General features: G+C 36.7%; 1 protein-coding gene across 1 annotated transcript in view; it reads right to left on the bottom strand.

The window, feature by feature from the left end:
* The window catches only part of kiaa0753 (KIAA0753 ortholog), a 95,953-nt gene that overhangs the window by 62,044 nt on the left and 21,431 nt on the right, over positions 1 to 12,478 (bottom strand). The window contains exons 8-11 of the mRNA XM_039757227.1: positions 9,322 to 9,484; positions 5,006 to 5,184; positions 4,392 to 4,540; positions 3,069 to 3,206 (exon numbers count right to left, since the gene is read on the bottom strand). Coding sequence (XP_039613161.1) covers positions 3,069 to 3,206; positions 4,392 to 4,540; positions 5,006 to 5,184; positions 9,322 to 9,484 — 629 coding nt within the window. The remainder of the gene's footprint in view (positions 1 to 3,068; positions 3,207 to 4,391; positions 4,541 to 5,005; positions 5,185 to 9,321; positions 9,485 to 12,478) is intronic.

The raw sequence follows: 12,478 nt of genomic DNA, 5'->3' as shown, positions 1-12,478 counted from the left end.
GTAAAGGGAAACCATACAAAACAATAATTATTGGAGTGCTGAAAACTTTATTTATATGAGGAAATAGTCTGTACCCCTTTATAAACGTTCTAAATTATAAACTTAGGAAGACCCAAACCCCACAGCATCTTTGAAATCTACCCCAGAATTTTTGCATAAATGTGAAAAATAAAAATTTTTTATTAGCAAATCTAAGGTCAAAACTCTTTTCATACCAAAAGTGGCCAGTTTATTGTATATTTTAGTGGCCTGTTTAATGCATTAGAAAACAGTGTTGCGTTCGGGACCGACAACGACAGCTTACAGTGATGACTGTCATAATATAATGACAAAATTCTAGGAAATAGAAGTTTAATGATTATACCTACCCATTATTCCAGTTTGCAGTATCTTCGCTAATGTATGCAAAGAATGTGGCATAACCATCCAAGTAATGCACTGTGTCAATTTTTATGTGAGACAGCAGCTACAAAGATCTTTTTAGCATGCCAGGAGAAAAGGTACAGGTAGAGCAGTGTTTTCCAGCCTTTGTCCTGTGGTGGCACACTTTACATAACCCAAAAAATCCCAAAGCACACCACGATTCTACCAAACAAAAAAAGCATTAAATCATTTGTGCTAAACTGTCTGAAAGGGCAAGACAGGGGGTAGCAAAAAAAGCAACTCAGAGATTGCTCGCCAGCAACTTTTTGCGGAGCAAATGGCATTCACTTAGACAGATGGACCCCTGACAAGTTTCGTGGCTGCTAAAGTGTTCTAAGTGCTGTGTCTGCAAAACAGCGATCACAAAGCTGTTTTTATGTTGGCTGCTCCAGGTAGTCCCGTCCTTCTCAACAGGTCTCGACCACCTGTGGAGCGAGTTTCTCAAAGGTCAGGACCCAGGAGCACCACACTGTTATTTCCATGGCACACCAGTTGAAAAACATTTGTGTGGAGTATAATTATCAAGTTGTTGATGGTGATTAACAATTGAGGATAGTATTTGTGGAATTTGAACACAACTTTTAATGTATGCCCATTTAAGAGAGGCATATTCTTTCAATTAAATCAGTCTTCTGGAGTGCATTCAAAGTCAATAGTCATTTTGATAGTTTTTTTACTTTGACAAGTCGGTGCCTCATATACTATGCCAGTTTAAGATTTAATACATTGGCCTTGTTTTCTTATTGCCTTCTTCTCAAATTGCCTTTTAGGAAGGGATTCAAATTCAGGTTATATTTGCTCAAGTAGTATTTGGTTAAAAGGTCAGGTTTATGGTCACCGTTTAGGATTAAACTATGCCATTATCTATATATATAATTCACTAAGGCAAGACAACCATGAAAAGCAAGCCGGAAGGGGCGTGGATTCACTAAGCCGCCAAGTGAGACACCTATGGCGCACACAGGAAGGAGCCACGCCCACCAACTCCAAGACCATTGGATACGACGACAACTTCGCAGGGCCACGCCCACCAACTCGGACGCGACGACACAGAAAAAATGGTGTCATTTATGTTCGTCTGTCGTAGAGGCCACATGCAGTGCAGGTCAGGTTAATGTCATGTACCTCCGAGCTACGTTGACTGTTCATAGAGGCATGTTTCTCGCAGAGGTGAATCGCCATATGCAGCGTGTGAAACGGTTTGCGAGGGGTATCCCATGGGATCCTTAAAACAATCCTTTAAAACTGAGGTTAAAGCACAATGAAGGAATCAGTCTTTAAAAACCAATAAGCCCTGTGCCTCTGTTTCATTACCGTCTCACCTGCTTCACCAATGCAGGCCCTGCAACAGTCGAGACGCTCTGTCAGCAGCTGACCTTCTCTGTGCCTGACCGGTTCACACAGAGGCAGCACAAGAGAAAGCCGTGCCAGAGACAGACAGAGGCATACACACAGGCAGCTGGTGGGCGGCTCTCCGTGAGTTTCTCTTGCGAGCGGACACATGACCAGGCAGTGTGTATGCTTCGAGAACGAGGCTGGATGTGGCTGCGACGGGCACATGAGCAGGCAGTGTGTATGCTTCGAGTGCGAGGGTGGACGCGACAGGACCATCTAGGAAAAATCATGTCGTGGATGTGATTCGCTGTATGCAGTGTGTAGAACAGTTTGCGAGGGGTGTCCCTGTGTCTTTCCAGAAGTGTTCAACCATCAATAAATAATTATGCGGCGTTTGTTATGCCGCGGGTTCACTATTGTGTTGTATTTTGCTCTCTCCAGAGTTCCATCTTTTCATTCACTTACTGTTGTATTCTCACACTAACCTGTTTTAGACAACCGTGTCTTTCTAGAAGTGTTTACCATTCAATAAATAATTATGCATGAGATTGAGCGTGTGTCTAGGCGTGGGTAAACTGTTGAACCCCATTCGGGCTGCAAACCGTGGAATTGCCACTAAGTGCGACTCATACGCTCCCACTGTTTTTGTCCCTACCCTTTGTACACCCACCCTCCCACACGTTGACTGTTAATAGAGGCATGTTTCTCGCGGAGGTGAATCGCCATATGCAGCGTGTAAAACCGTTTGTGAGGGGTATCCCATGGGATCATTAAAACATTCCTTTACAACTGAGGTTAAAACACAATGAAGTGAGCAGTCTTTAAAAAACGAGTTTTCGGTTATGGCCGACGACGCGTGCAGCATAGCAAAGTGTTGTACACGCTACATACAGCAATTGCATCGCGACAAACATGCGTCTTCTTAGATGCTCCTGCACTTTGTACACACCCCCCTCCCACCTCGCTACGCCGCACGGACGATTGTGTGTTGGTTCGTTCCTTGCATTGTTACAATGTTGCTTTTCTTGCTGATTTATTACATTACCGATTTTGCAAATGTTAAATTTTCTCCCTGTGCTTAAAAATTATTAAAAAACGGCCTGATTATGCGTATATAGTGCGCGGGTTGGCTAGTTTTTTTTAATTCCTTTGTGTTGATTCTACGTTCATTTTCTTATTCGGTGTGTATTTACTTCTTGATTTATGCATTAATTTTATAATTACATGTGCTAATTTATAAAATTAATAAGTTAATTTTTTAAATCGATTCCCAGCCCAAATTAAAAAAAAAAAAAAAAAGAAAACACCACCTCACAGCCTCATGTTCCATAAGATGCTTCCTCTCTTTCTCCATAATCTCTTTCAGCATTTCACACTCCCTTCCTGGGCTTTTGTGCTCTTGGGAATCTAGAAGTGGAACTCTCAAATTTTGCTTCTTCCATGGAGCACTAAGGCCACAAAGGAAAAAAAGCATTGTTTTTACATAATTTTAATATAAAAAAAATAAAATCATACTTGCAGTCTGTTAATTTATAAGCAAGTGCAATCTAAGTTATATATATATGGTTGAAGCCAAAACTGTTGCAGGAATTCTCCCTGAAATGTCTAGCTCAGTGTATTAGAAAATTATGCATGGGCCACACACGAATCGCTGGCCTCTTTTTGCTTTTTCAGCACTCCTATTTCTTCACTGATTACATTATTTGTCTTCTTCTGGCATCTTTTAGGCAAATGTCTGACAAAATAACTGAAGAATAGCTGGTAGAACCAATTAAATGCATTAATTAGTTTTTATCTAGATTTAAAATTCAGTTTCACTTATTACTATACTTAAGTTAATTTATGACAGAATATTTGTCATTACAGTGTGCACTTGTAGATGCTGCTGTACCAATAACCACACAGCTCATTTCATGCAAAAGATATATTAATTTGATATGGTGTTGGCCTAGCTAAATGCTCAATAAATGCAGCTCTCAGGTAGAGTACCTGCAGACTGATTGCTACAAATATTGCCAGGCAACAACTACAGTATATGGGCATGTGTAAATTTACGAGCATTTGTTATTGCAATATAACAGAAATGTTTAAATTTCTAGCAGCTTAACAGTTCATAGAGCATGATTTGAACAAACACTGTACATCTAAGTATTGCTGATACTGTTTTTCATCTGATGACATTTATCTAGTATTTGTCATATTTACACAATATGAGGAGTTTCTTTTTAAATTATTATGCAGTTCTACTTCAGGTTCTTTCTTTTTATTCACTACATTGTATGTGACTGTGTTCACCTTGCAGTTGACTAGTACTCTGTTCAGGGATTGTTCCTGCTTGCTGAAATGGGCTCTAGCTTTGTCATGGATGGATGGATTTGCTATCAGATATGATTGGAATTGTGGTAACATTCACATTTCCTTTAAAATGTTCACCATCACTGTAATCAGAAAATGTGCATTACAAGATGCACTTCACATAATTTACTGATGCTTCATTAAGGCATCATTATGCTTGGCATAACACAACTTAAAAAAGGTCAACTGTTTACTTGTATGAACTATTTTATAATTTGATACGGGAGTCTGCATAATCAGGTAAAATATTTTTTGTGTTCTTTCCATAGGTATCTAACCGTTTAGGGGAGGCTGGCGGTGATGTTGGATGTGGTGGGATCCATGGAGTGGTATTTTCCTTAATGGGTGGCTGATTTTCTTTCAACTTGGAAGCCAGTGTAGACTGATAAAACTGGACATTTACTGGTTGAGAAGTCTTCCGAAATCCCTGGAAAGAAAGAAGGCATTGATGAAGAAAGAGTAAGATAAAAAGAAGTTTGCAATTACTGATCAAATTAACCTGCATGTTTTTGTGAAATGTGTGTGGAATGCTTGAATATTTCAAGGAACACCTATACAGTCATGGAGGAACATGCACATAAGAGTAACAGCCAGATGGGATGTGAGATTCAAATCCAGGATGCTGATTTTTTGAGATAGAAGCATTAAATACTGTGCCACTGTGCCATTCCACATATTCCTTTTCAAATTAGGAACCGCAGTATGATTATTACAAAGCAATTATTGTGGTACAGATCGCCAAAAATAATTGGGAGGTCTTGTTAAAGTTCATCCTCAAAAATCTGAACCTGTATTACAAAAAATGCTAAAAGATGAATACATTGTTACAGAGTAGTGGAGATAATTAGATGCTCTAAACACGACAAAATACATAATGCAGAAGAAATAATACCTGTGGCCCATTAACCAGCAAAACTCCCTTTTGAGAAGGAGGTTTGGAAGTAGCATGTTCCTCCTTTTTCAGTACTCCTAAGCGAAGAAGATTATTTATTCCAGCCTTCAGAACTTCATTACGGTCTAAAGAGGAGGAATGATCTGTTTTGGAGACTACTTTTGACGAGTGTGTTATACCTACAAAGAATAAACAAAAGAACATTTCCACAAAATAAAAGTGAGAGAAGAAGCTGTGAAAGATTTCAAATGTCAAATCCCTCTTTAGTTTATAAATCTGAATAACACAAATAAATGTAGCAGTGACTTTCATTACAGTGAGAAGCTGGTATAACTCTATACAAAAATGTTAACATGCTCACATTTCACATTACATGACTCTTAACAAAAATTCCCAGCAATGATTTTAGAATCTACACCCATCTCATGTAAAGTACTTTTAACCACCCTTAAAATAACAAGCAACTGTCAAAGTGTCAGCATACAGCAATAAATAAATCTAACGTAGAGATAAAAATGATATTATTAGGGTCCAGATAATGCCCCTTAATAATAAAGAAAACATCTTACAACATAAACATACATAACTTGCTTTTAAACATTTGAATATGTGTGTTGAATCAGTATATGGGATACTCTTCATATGGCCATTTATTATTGCAAGTGGAAAGTGCTGCTGAAAGTGATAATGACAACATGTTGACTTTATTCTCGACATATAGTTGTTTCATTTTTCTTCACTGTGGCCCTAATACGATTCAGTAGGGCTATATCACAAGCAGCATTATAAATGCAAGTTGCAATTTTATTATTTATGTGTATAGCTTAGCTTGAAGCAAGGTCCATATTAATGCAATTTGCCTTAATGATGGTTCAGTTGGTTAAGATGTCATCACCAAGTTGCACTTATTTAATTTTATTTTTATTTGGTGAATACTGTGTAATGCACCTGGGCTTGAAGTCTTGAAGTAATAGTATTATTACTGGAAGATGCACTATTATTTATTTTATTATTATTATTTATTAGTTTAAATAATATGCAGTTTAATGATGGTAAAGTTGTTTAAAAAGTCATTTTTAACATGTTAGTGGACAGAGATTGTTAACATTAACAGAAAGTGTAGTTGGTTTGCAAAAAATATTTACTATTTACTCCTTTTCTAAGACATGTTCAGTGTAATACAACTTTTGATAAGCACCTCTGGATATTTTACTAAGTCTAAATGCCTCTTTGGATGGTTGAAAATATGTTGTCAAATTTTAGTTCAAGTTGTTTGCAAAATTTGTTCAATAAAATGGTTCTATATTTTGACTGCAACTGTCATGCAAGGCGATTCCTTCTTTTCATTAGTGCCACCCCCTTGAAAACTATTACTTTATGGGGCCATGCAAACCTGTATTAATACTTGTGTTCACATTAAAATATTTTTTGTACAATGCTCATGACAGTGGAATAAGTTATTCTTAGCCAGTCTTCTGCAGTACTTGCAGTGGAAAATGTGGTTAACATCAACTCATGCATGGGGAAAAAAATACCATTGAATACTGTGAAACCGGTATAATTTTGAAAAATACCATGATATAGAATTTTGGTCATGCCGCCCAGGACTAATTCACATTACTTATTCTTTATCAGTTTGTGCAAACATGCTGTATTTCAGCTGAAAATTATACACTGGACAAAGAACTCCAAAACAGAAATCAAAATATATCAGGGATTGGGCACTGACTGTGAACTGTACAAGGTAGCTCCAGCTTCACAAGGACGTATGTTTAGGGACTGTCAAAAATGTAAATTCTTTCAGGCAAATGTATTCACTTATGTATCAGCTGGTGTGGGATTTACAAGCATCGCAAATCCTCTACAGCACTGTGGGGAGTTATTTTCGATGGGATTAGATGCTAGAGATAAACTAATCTTGACTTTTTACCCTACACAGTGTTAGCACGTCAACTAATCCTGCTCAACTGAAAGAAACCAAATGCACCCTCCATAACTCAATGGGATAATAAAATATCATTTGAAAAACATTACATTTTTGTCAGCATGGGACTGTGAATTGCTTCTTTAGAGTTTAGCAAGAATTCATTAATATTAATTAATATATTAATATTAATTAATATTGATTCAAATGAATCTGAAGGGCCTCTGTCGGGATCTACAGTTGTGCTTGAAAGTTTGTGAACCCTTTGGAATTTTCTATATTTCTGCATAAATATGACCTAAAACATAATCAGATTTTCACTCAAGTCCTAAAAATAGATGAAGAGAAACCAGTTAAACAAATGAGACAAAAATATTATACTTGGTCATTTATTTAATGAGGAAAATGATCGAATATTACATATTTGTGAGTGGCAAAAGTATGTGAACCTCTGGGATTAGCAGTGAGTTTGAAGATGAAATTAGAGTCAGGTGTTTTCAATCAATGGGATGACAATCAGGTGTGAGTGGGCACCCTGTGTTATTTAAAGAACAGGGATCTATCAAAGTCTGCTGTTCACAACACGCCTGTGGAAGTGTATCATGGCACGAACAGACCTCAGAAAGAGTTGTTGATGCTCATCAGGCTGGAAAAGGTTACAAAACCATCTCTAAAGAGTTTGGACTCCACCAATCCACAGTCAGACAGATTGTGTACAAATGAAGGAAATTCAAGACCATTGTTACCCTCCCCAGGAGTGGTCGACCAACAAAGATCACTCCAAGAGCAAGGCATGTAATAGTTGGCGAGGTCACAAAGGACCCCAGGGTAACTTCTAAGCAACTGAAGGCCTCACTCACACTAGCTAATGTTCATGTTCATGTTCATGAGTCCACCATCAGAAGAACACTGAAAAACAATGGTGTGCATGGCAGGGTTGCAAGGAGAAAGCCACTGCTCTCCAAAAAAACATTGCTGCTCATCTGCAGTTTACTAAAGATCACGTGGACAAACCAGAAGGCTATTGGAAGAATGTTTTGTGGACGGATGAGACCAAAATAGACCTTTTTGGTTTAAATGAAAAGCGTTATGTTTGGAGAAAGGAAAACACTACATTCCAGCATAAGAACCTTATCCCATCTGTGAAACATGGTGGTGGTAGTATCATGGTTTGGGCCTGTTTTGCTGCATCTGGGCCAGAACAGCTTGCCTTCATTGATGGAACAATGAATTCTGAATTATACCAGAGAATTCTAAAGGAAAATGTCAGGAAATCTGTCCATGAACTGAATCTCAAGAGAAGGTGGGTCATGTAGCAAGACAACGACCCTAAGCACACAAGTCGTTCTACCAAAGAATGGTTAAAGAAGAATACTGTAATGTTAATGTTTTGGAATGGCCAAGTCAAAGTCCTGACCTTAATTCATTTGAAATGTTGTGGAAGGACCTGAAGCGAGCAGTTAATGTGAGGAAACCCACCATCATCCCAGAGTTGAAGCTGTTCTGTATGGAGGAATGGGCTAGAATTCCTCCAAGCCGGTGTGCAGGAATGATCACAAGTTACCGGAAACATTTAATTGCAGTTGTTGCTGCAAAGGCGGTTCACACATGAGATACTGAAAGCAAAGGTTCACATACTTTTGCCACTCACAAATATGTAATACTGTATTCGATCATTTTCCTTAATAAATAAATGACCAAGTATAATATTTTGTCTCATTTGTTTAACTGGTTTCTCTTTATCTACTTTTAGGACTTGAGTGAAAATCTGATTATGTTTTAGGTCATATTTATGCAGAAATATAGAAAATTCTAAAGGCTTCACAAGCTTTCAAGCACAACTGTATGCTAAACACTCTTTGTTTCAATTAATATCAGAATGTATAACAGAGTGGGACTCTATTTATCACTACTTGACTCTCTGCTTTAGATAACTGTGAGGTTTTTAGTGTCCTTTAATGTTATAAATCTTGATTGATTGATTGCATTTCTGAATAGATACAGGGTAATTCTGTGCTTGTGTATCATATTATAACTCTTCTTTTGTAGTGAATATTTCTGGAAATACATTAAAGTAAATTAAAAAATGTATATTAATATACAGGTATTAATAATTGGGTAGGCTTATTCTGTTTTCAGGGGTTGTAAGGAAGGTTGACTGATGCATGAGTAAAATCTTGAGGCATATGCGATCCAATCCATGGTTGATTTCTGCTTTATATTTGGATAAAGTCAAAAAAATGGTGGTTGTATTGTGTTAAATCTGGTTTACAGTATATGACACTTTACAAATTGTTTATAATACAGCCCTCATTTAGAATGAAAGATTATTTATCAAAATCTAGTTCTTTAACCATGGTCCTTACTATTTACATTATAACGTCACACACACCTCTAGTGTTTTTCCTGTTGGCAGCTGATGCCCTGAACTTCCCAATCATAGCACCTCGTCTTCTTGGAGCTGAGGATTTGCGCAAGGGAGAGGAAGAAGAGCCACGAACGTGAGGATCTTTCTTTTTTTGATTCTCAGTAGCCTGTATGGCAACTTCTAAATTCTATTAAAAAATAAAACAAAGTTCCAATACTTACATAAAAATATGAGTTAAAAGAAATCGTTTACATAAATATTTACTTCAGCACAAGTGTTTGATTCTAATACATGACACTGATTAATCAACAGACACTGAAGCAAATAAAATGTGAAAAATGCTTAAAGTAAAGATAAAAACAAAGCAAGCAGTAGCACAATCCCAACCTGCCCAAAAATCTTCTATGTAAAGAGTCTTTTACAATTTACTATTGTGAAATTTCTTTTGCTACATTTTTCTCAGTTTCTGACTTCTAAATATATTTCTCATTAATCATATAAGTTAACAAAATAATAAAAAACTAATCAAATCAAATAAATTTTCCTTTGAATAAAAAAAGAATATACCACATGCCAAAAATGGTTATAGATATTAAAGTACAGATGTATAACATGAATGGTAAATGTTCCTAAAATTAAAATACAAATATATATCTACTGTATATCAACTGATACAAAACCTGCACAAAAAAAAGAAATTAATAAATTGATAAAACATCATAACTTACAATAGTAAATTAAATTTCTATTGATATTTTATCCTATTCACTTGTTTTTTTCACATATGTAATATTTACTGTATGTCTTCAGAGAATTGCTGCAGGATACTGCTAAAATAGAAAAAAATAAACAGTGCACGAAGAGATTATTGCTCTAAATTAAAAAAAATTGTTTAAATACTCTCTTTTGGTGCACATACTTTGCTTTACTTTCATATTATAAGGAGTATAATATGTACAATAAATTCACAAGTGGTGATGAAAAATCCATTGCATGACAGATACATTTTGATATCATATTATAAAGAAAATACAATGCATAATTCATTCAAACAGGCAATGCACAAAGCACTGTATGAGCACTAATCTCTTTACATTTTTATGTACACAATATGGACATCTGACCATCACACCGATATGCAATTGTGACAGCTCTTTCTAGGAATCCATGCCTATTGTGCCAAAAGAGCATTTCTGAGATCAGATACAGATGGAAAAGAAATTCTGGCTTGCAATCAGCATTCCAAATCATCCCAAAGGTGTTCAGTAAAGCTTATGTCTGGGTTCTGTGCAGGCCATTTGAGTTTCTCCACATCAAACCTGCAAAAGCATGCCTTTGTGGACCTGGCTTTATGCACAGGAGCATAAGTCATGCTAGAACAGAAACACCCCTACCCCAAACTACAATTACAAATTTGGAAGCACACAATTGTCTAAAATGTATTTGTATGCTGTAGCATTAACAGTACCCTTCTTTGGAAGCAGGAGCACTACCCAAAACCAAACAGGTGCAAAAAGTGTTCTTCTTGGATCTTCCAAATCCAAATTTGTCCATCAGGTTGCCAGATAGTGAATCATGATTCATCACTCCAGAGAACACATTTCCTGAGTTCCAGAGTCCAATGGCAATGTGTGTTTTACACAAATTCAACCGATGCTTCTCATTACACATAGTGATCTGGGCTTAGAGTATGTGCAGCTAGCTGCTCGGCCAAGGGAAGCAATTTCATGAAGCTCCTGACACACAAATCTTCTGCTGATGTTGCTCCCAGAAGTAATCTGGAACTCTGTTGTGAGTGATGCAACAGAGGATAGGTGATTTTTACACGCAACATACTTAAATACCTGGTACCACTCTGTAAGTCTGTGCGCACTACCACATTGTAGCTACTCTGTAGTTGCTCATTGATGCTTTCACTTCATAATAATGCACTTACACTTGACAGGGGCAGATCTAGCAGTGCAGAAAGTTCACATACGGACTTGTAGCCAAGGTGACATTCTAGCACAGTGTCACTTTTAAAGTCACTGAGCTCTTCTGTACAGCCAATTCTACTGCCAATGTGTGTCAATAGAGATTGCATGGCTATGTGTTTAATCTTATGCACCAGTTAAAAAAGGTGCAGCTGAAACACCTGAACGCAATAATTTGGAGGAGTGGTCATATATTTTGGCCATATAGTGTATGTAGCTCGATGATAAGTTAAATTTTACATATAACCACACTCTGTCTTAATTAACATTTCAACATGAGCCGGGGCTAGACTCAGAACCTTGCCAAATGCACTCATTATTTTGCATTATCTCTAACAGACTTGTAAAGAAGACATTAATGTCAGCAGTGAAGCCTTACATTTTACATTCATTGAAGTGCTAGCTGTGCATAACACTCATATGAATGCTTTCTCTATTGCCCCTTATTAATCTATTATGCAATGTATTGGTTTAATATAATTAGAATTACAAAGTTAATATAGAATGTATACAAAGATATCAGAAACGAAGTATTCATTATTTTGTTTTTTTTTGTTCTGAACCCTTAATTATTGTTTGCTGTTTGTTCTGTCTGTCCTAAGAAGATTGTTATATATTTGCAGATTTTTATGTCTAGTAACATAGCAAAAGATAGCACTAATAAAATAAATAAAAATATTCACATGGTCTGTATACCCAGCACATACACAATTTTTGCCAGGAATAAATAAAGGCGCAATTTATGTTCTGAGTGCTAATTAAAGACACTGTGGGGCTTTTTGATTTGCTTCAGTGTTCTAAAAATGCTTACGGCTATGAAAATAACAAATTGCAGTAAAAAGCTCATAATGAACAAGTGTATGTTTCCTTAAAGTAATCTGTATAATTGAAAATAGGGAAAAGAGAAAACCTCAACTCTTTGTGTTTGAAAAAGAGCATGGCATTACAATTTTTTTTTTGAGCTAGATCATTTGGTTCATCTCACCAAAACAAGTCTCACTGTACAGTGCTCCTGGCTTCTAAAAATAATATCAGTATTTTTGCAGTAACATGGTGATTTTTCTTAAGGCTATGTCACATTAGATGAGTTTTCCAGAGATTTTCAGCCATAGCCTTCATGTACATAATTGTAGCCAGTAGAAGGCACTCGCCAGAATGATCCAGTGAAGCCAATCGTCTGATGTGACATACCCAATGACTGAGATCCA

Source organism: Polypterus senegalus, chromosome 6, assembly GCF_016835505.1.
Source record: "Polypterus senegalus isolate Bchr_013 chromosome 6, ASM1683550v1, whole genome shotgun sequence".
In the NCBI taxonomy this organism is placed as follows: domain Eukaryota; kingdom Metazoa; phylum Chordata; class Cladistia; order Polypteriformes; family Polypteridae; genus Polypterus; species Polypterus senegalus.
This window is presented reverse-complemented; position numbering and strand designations above follow the sequence as displayed.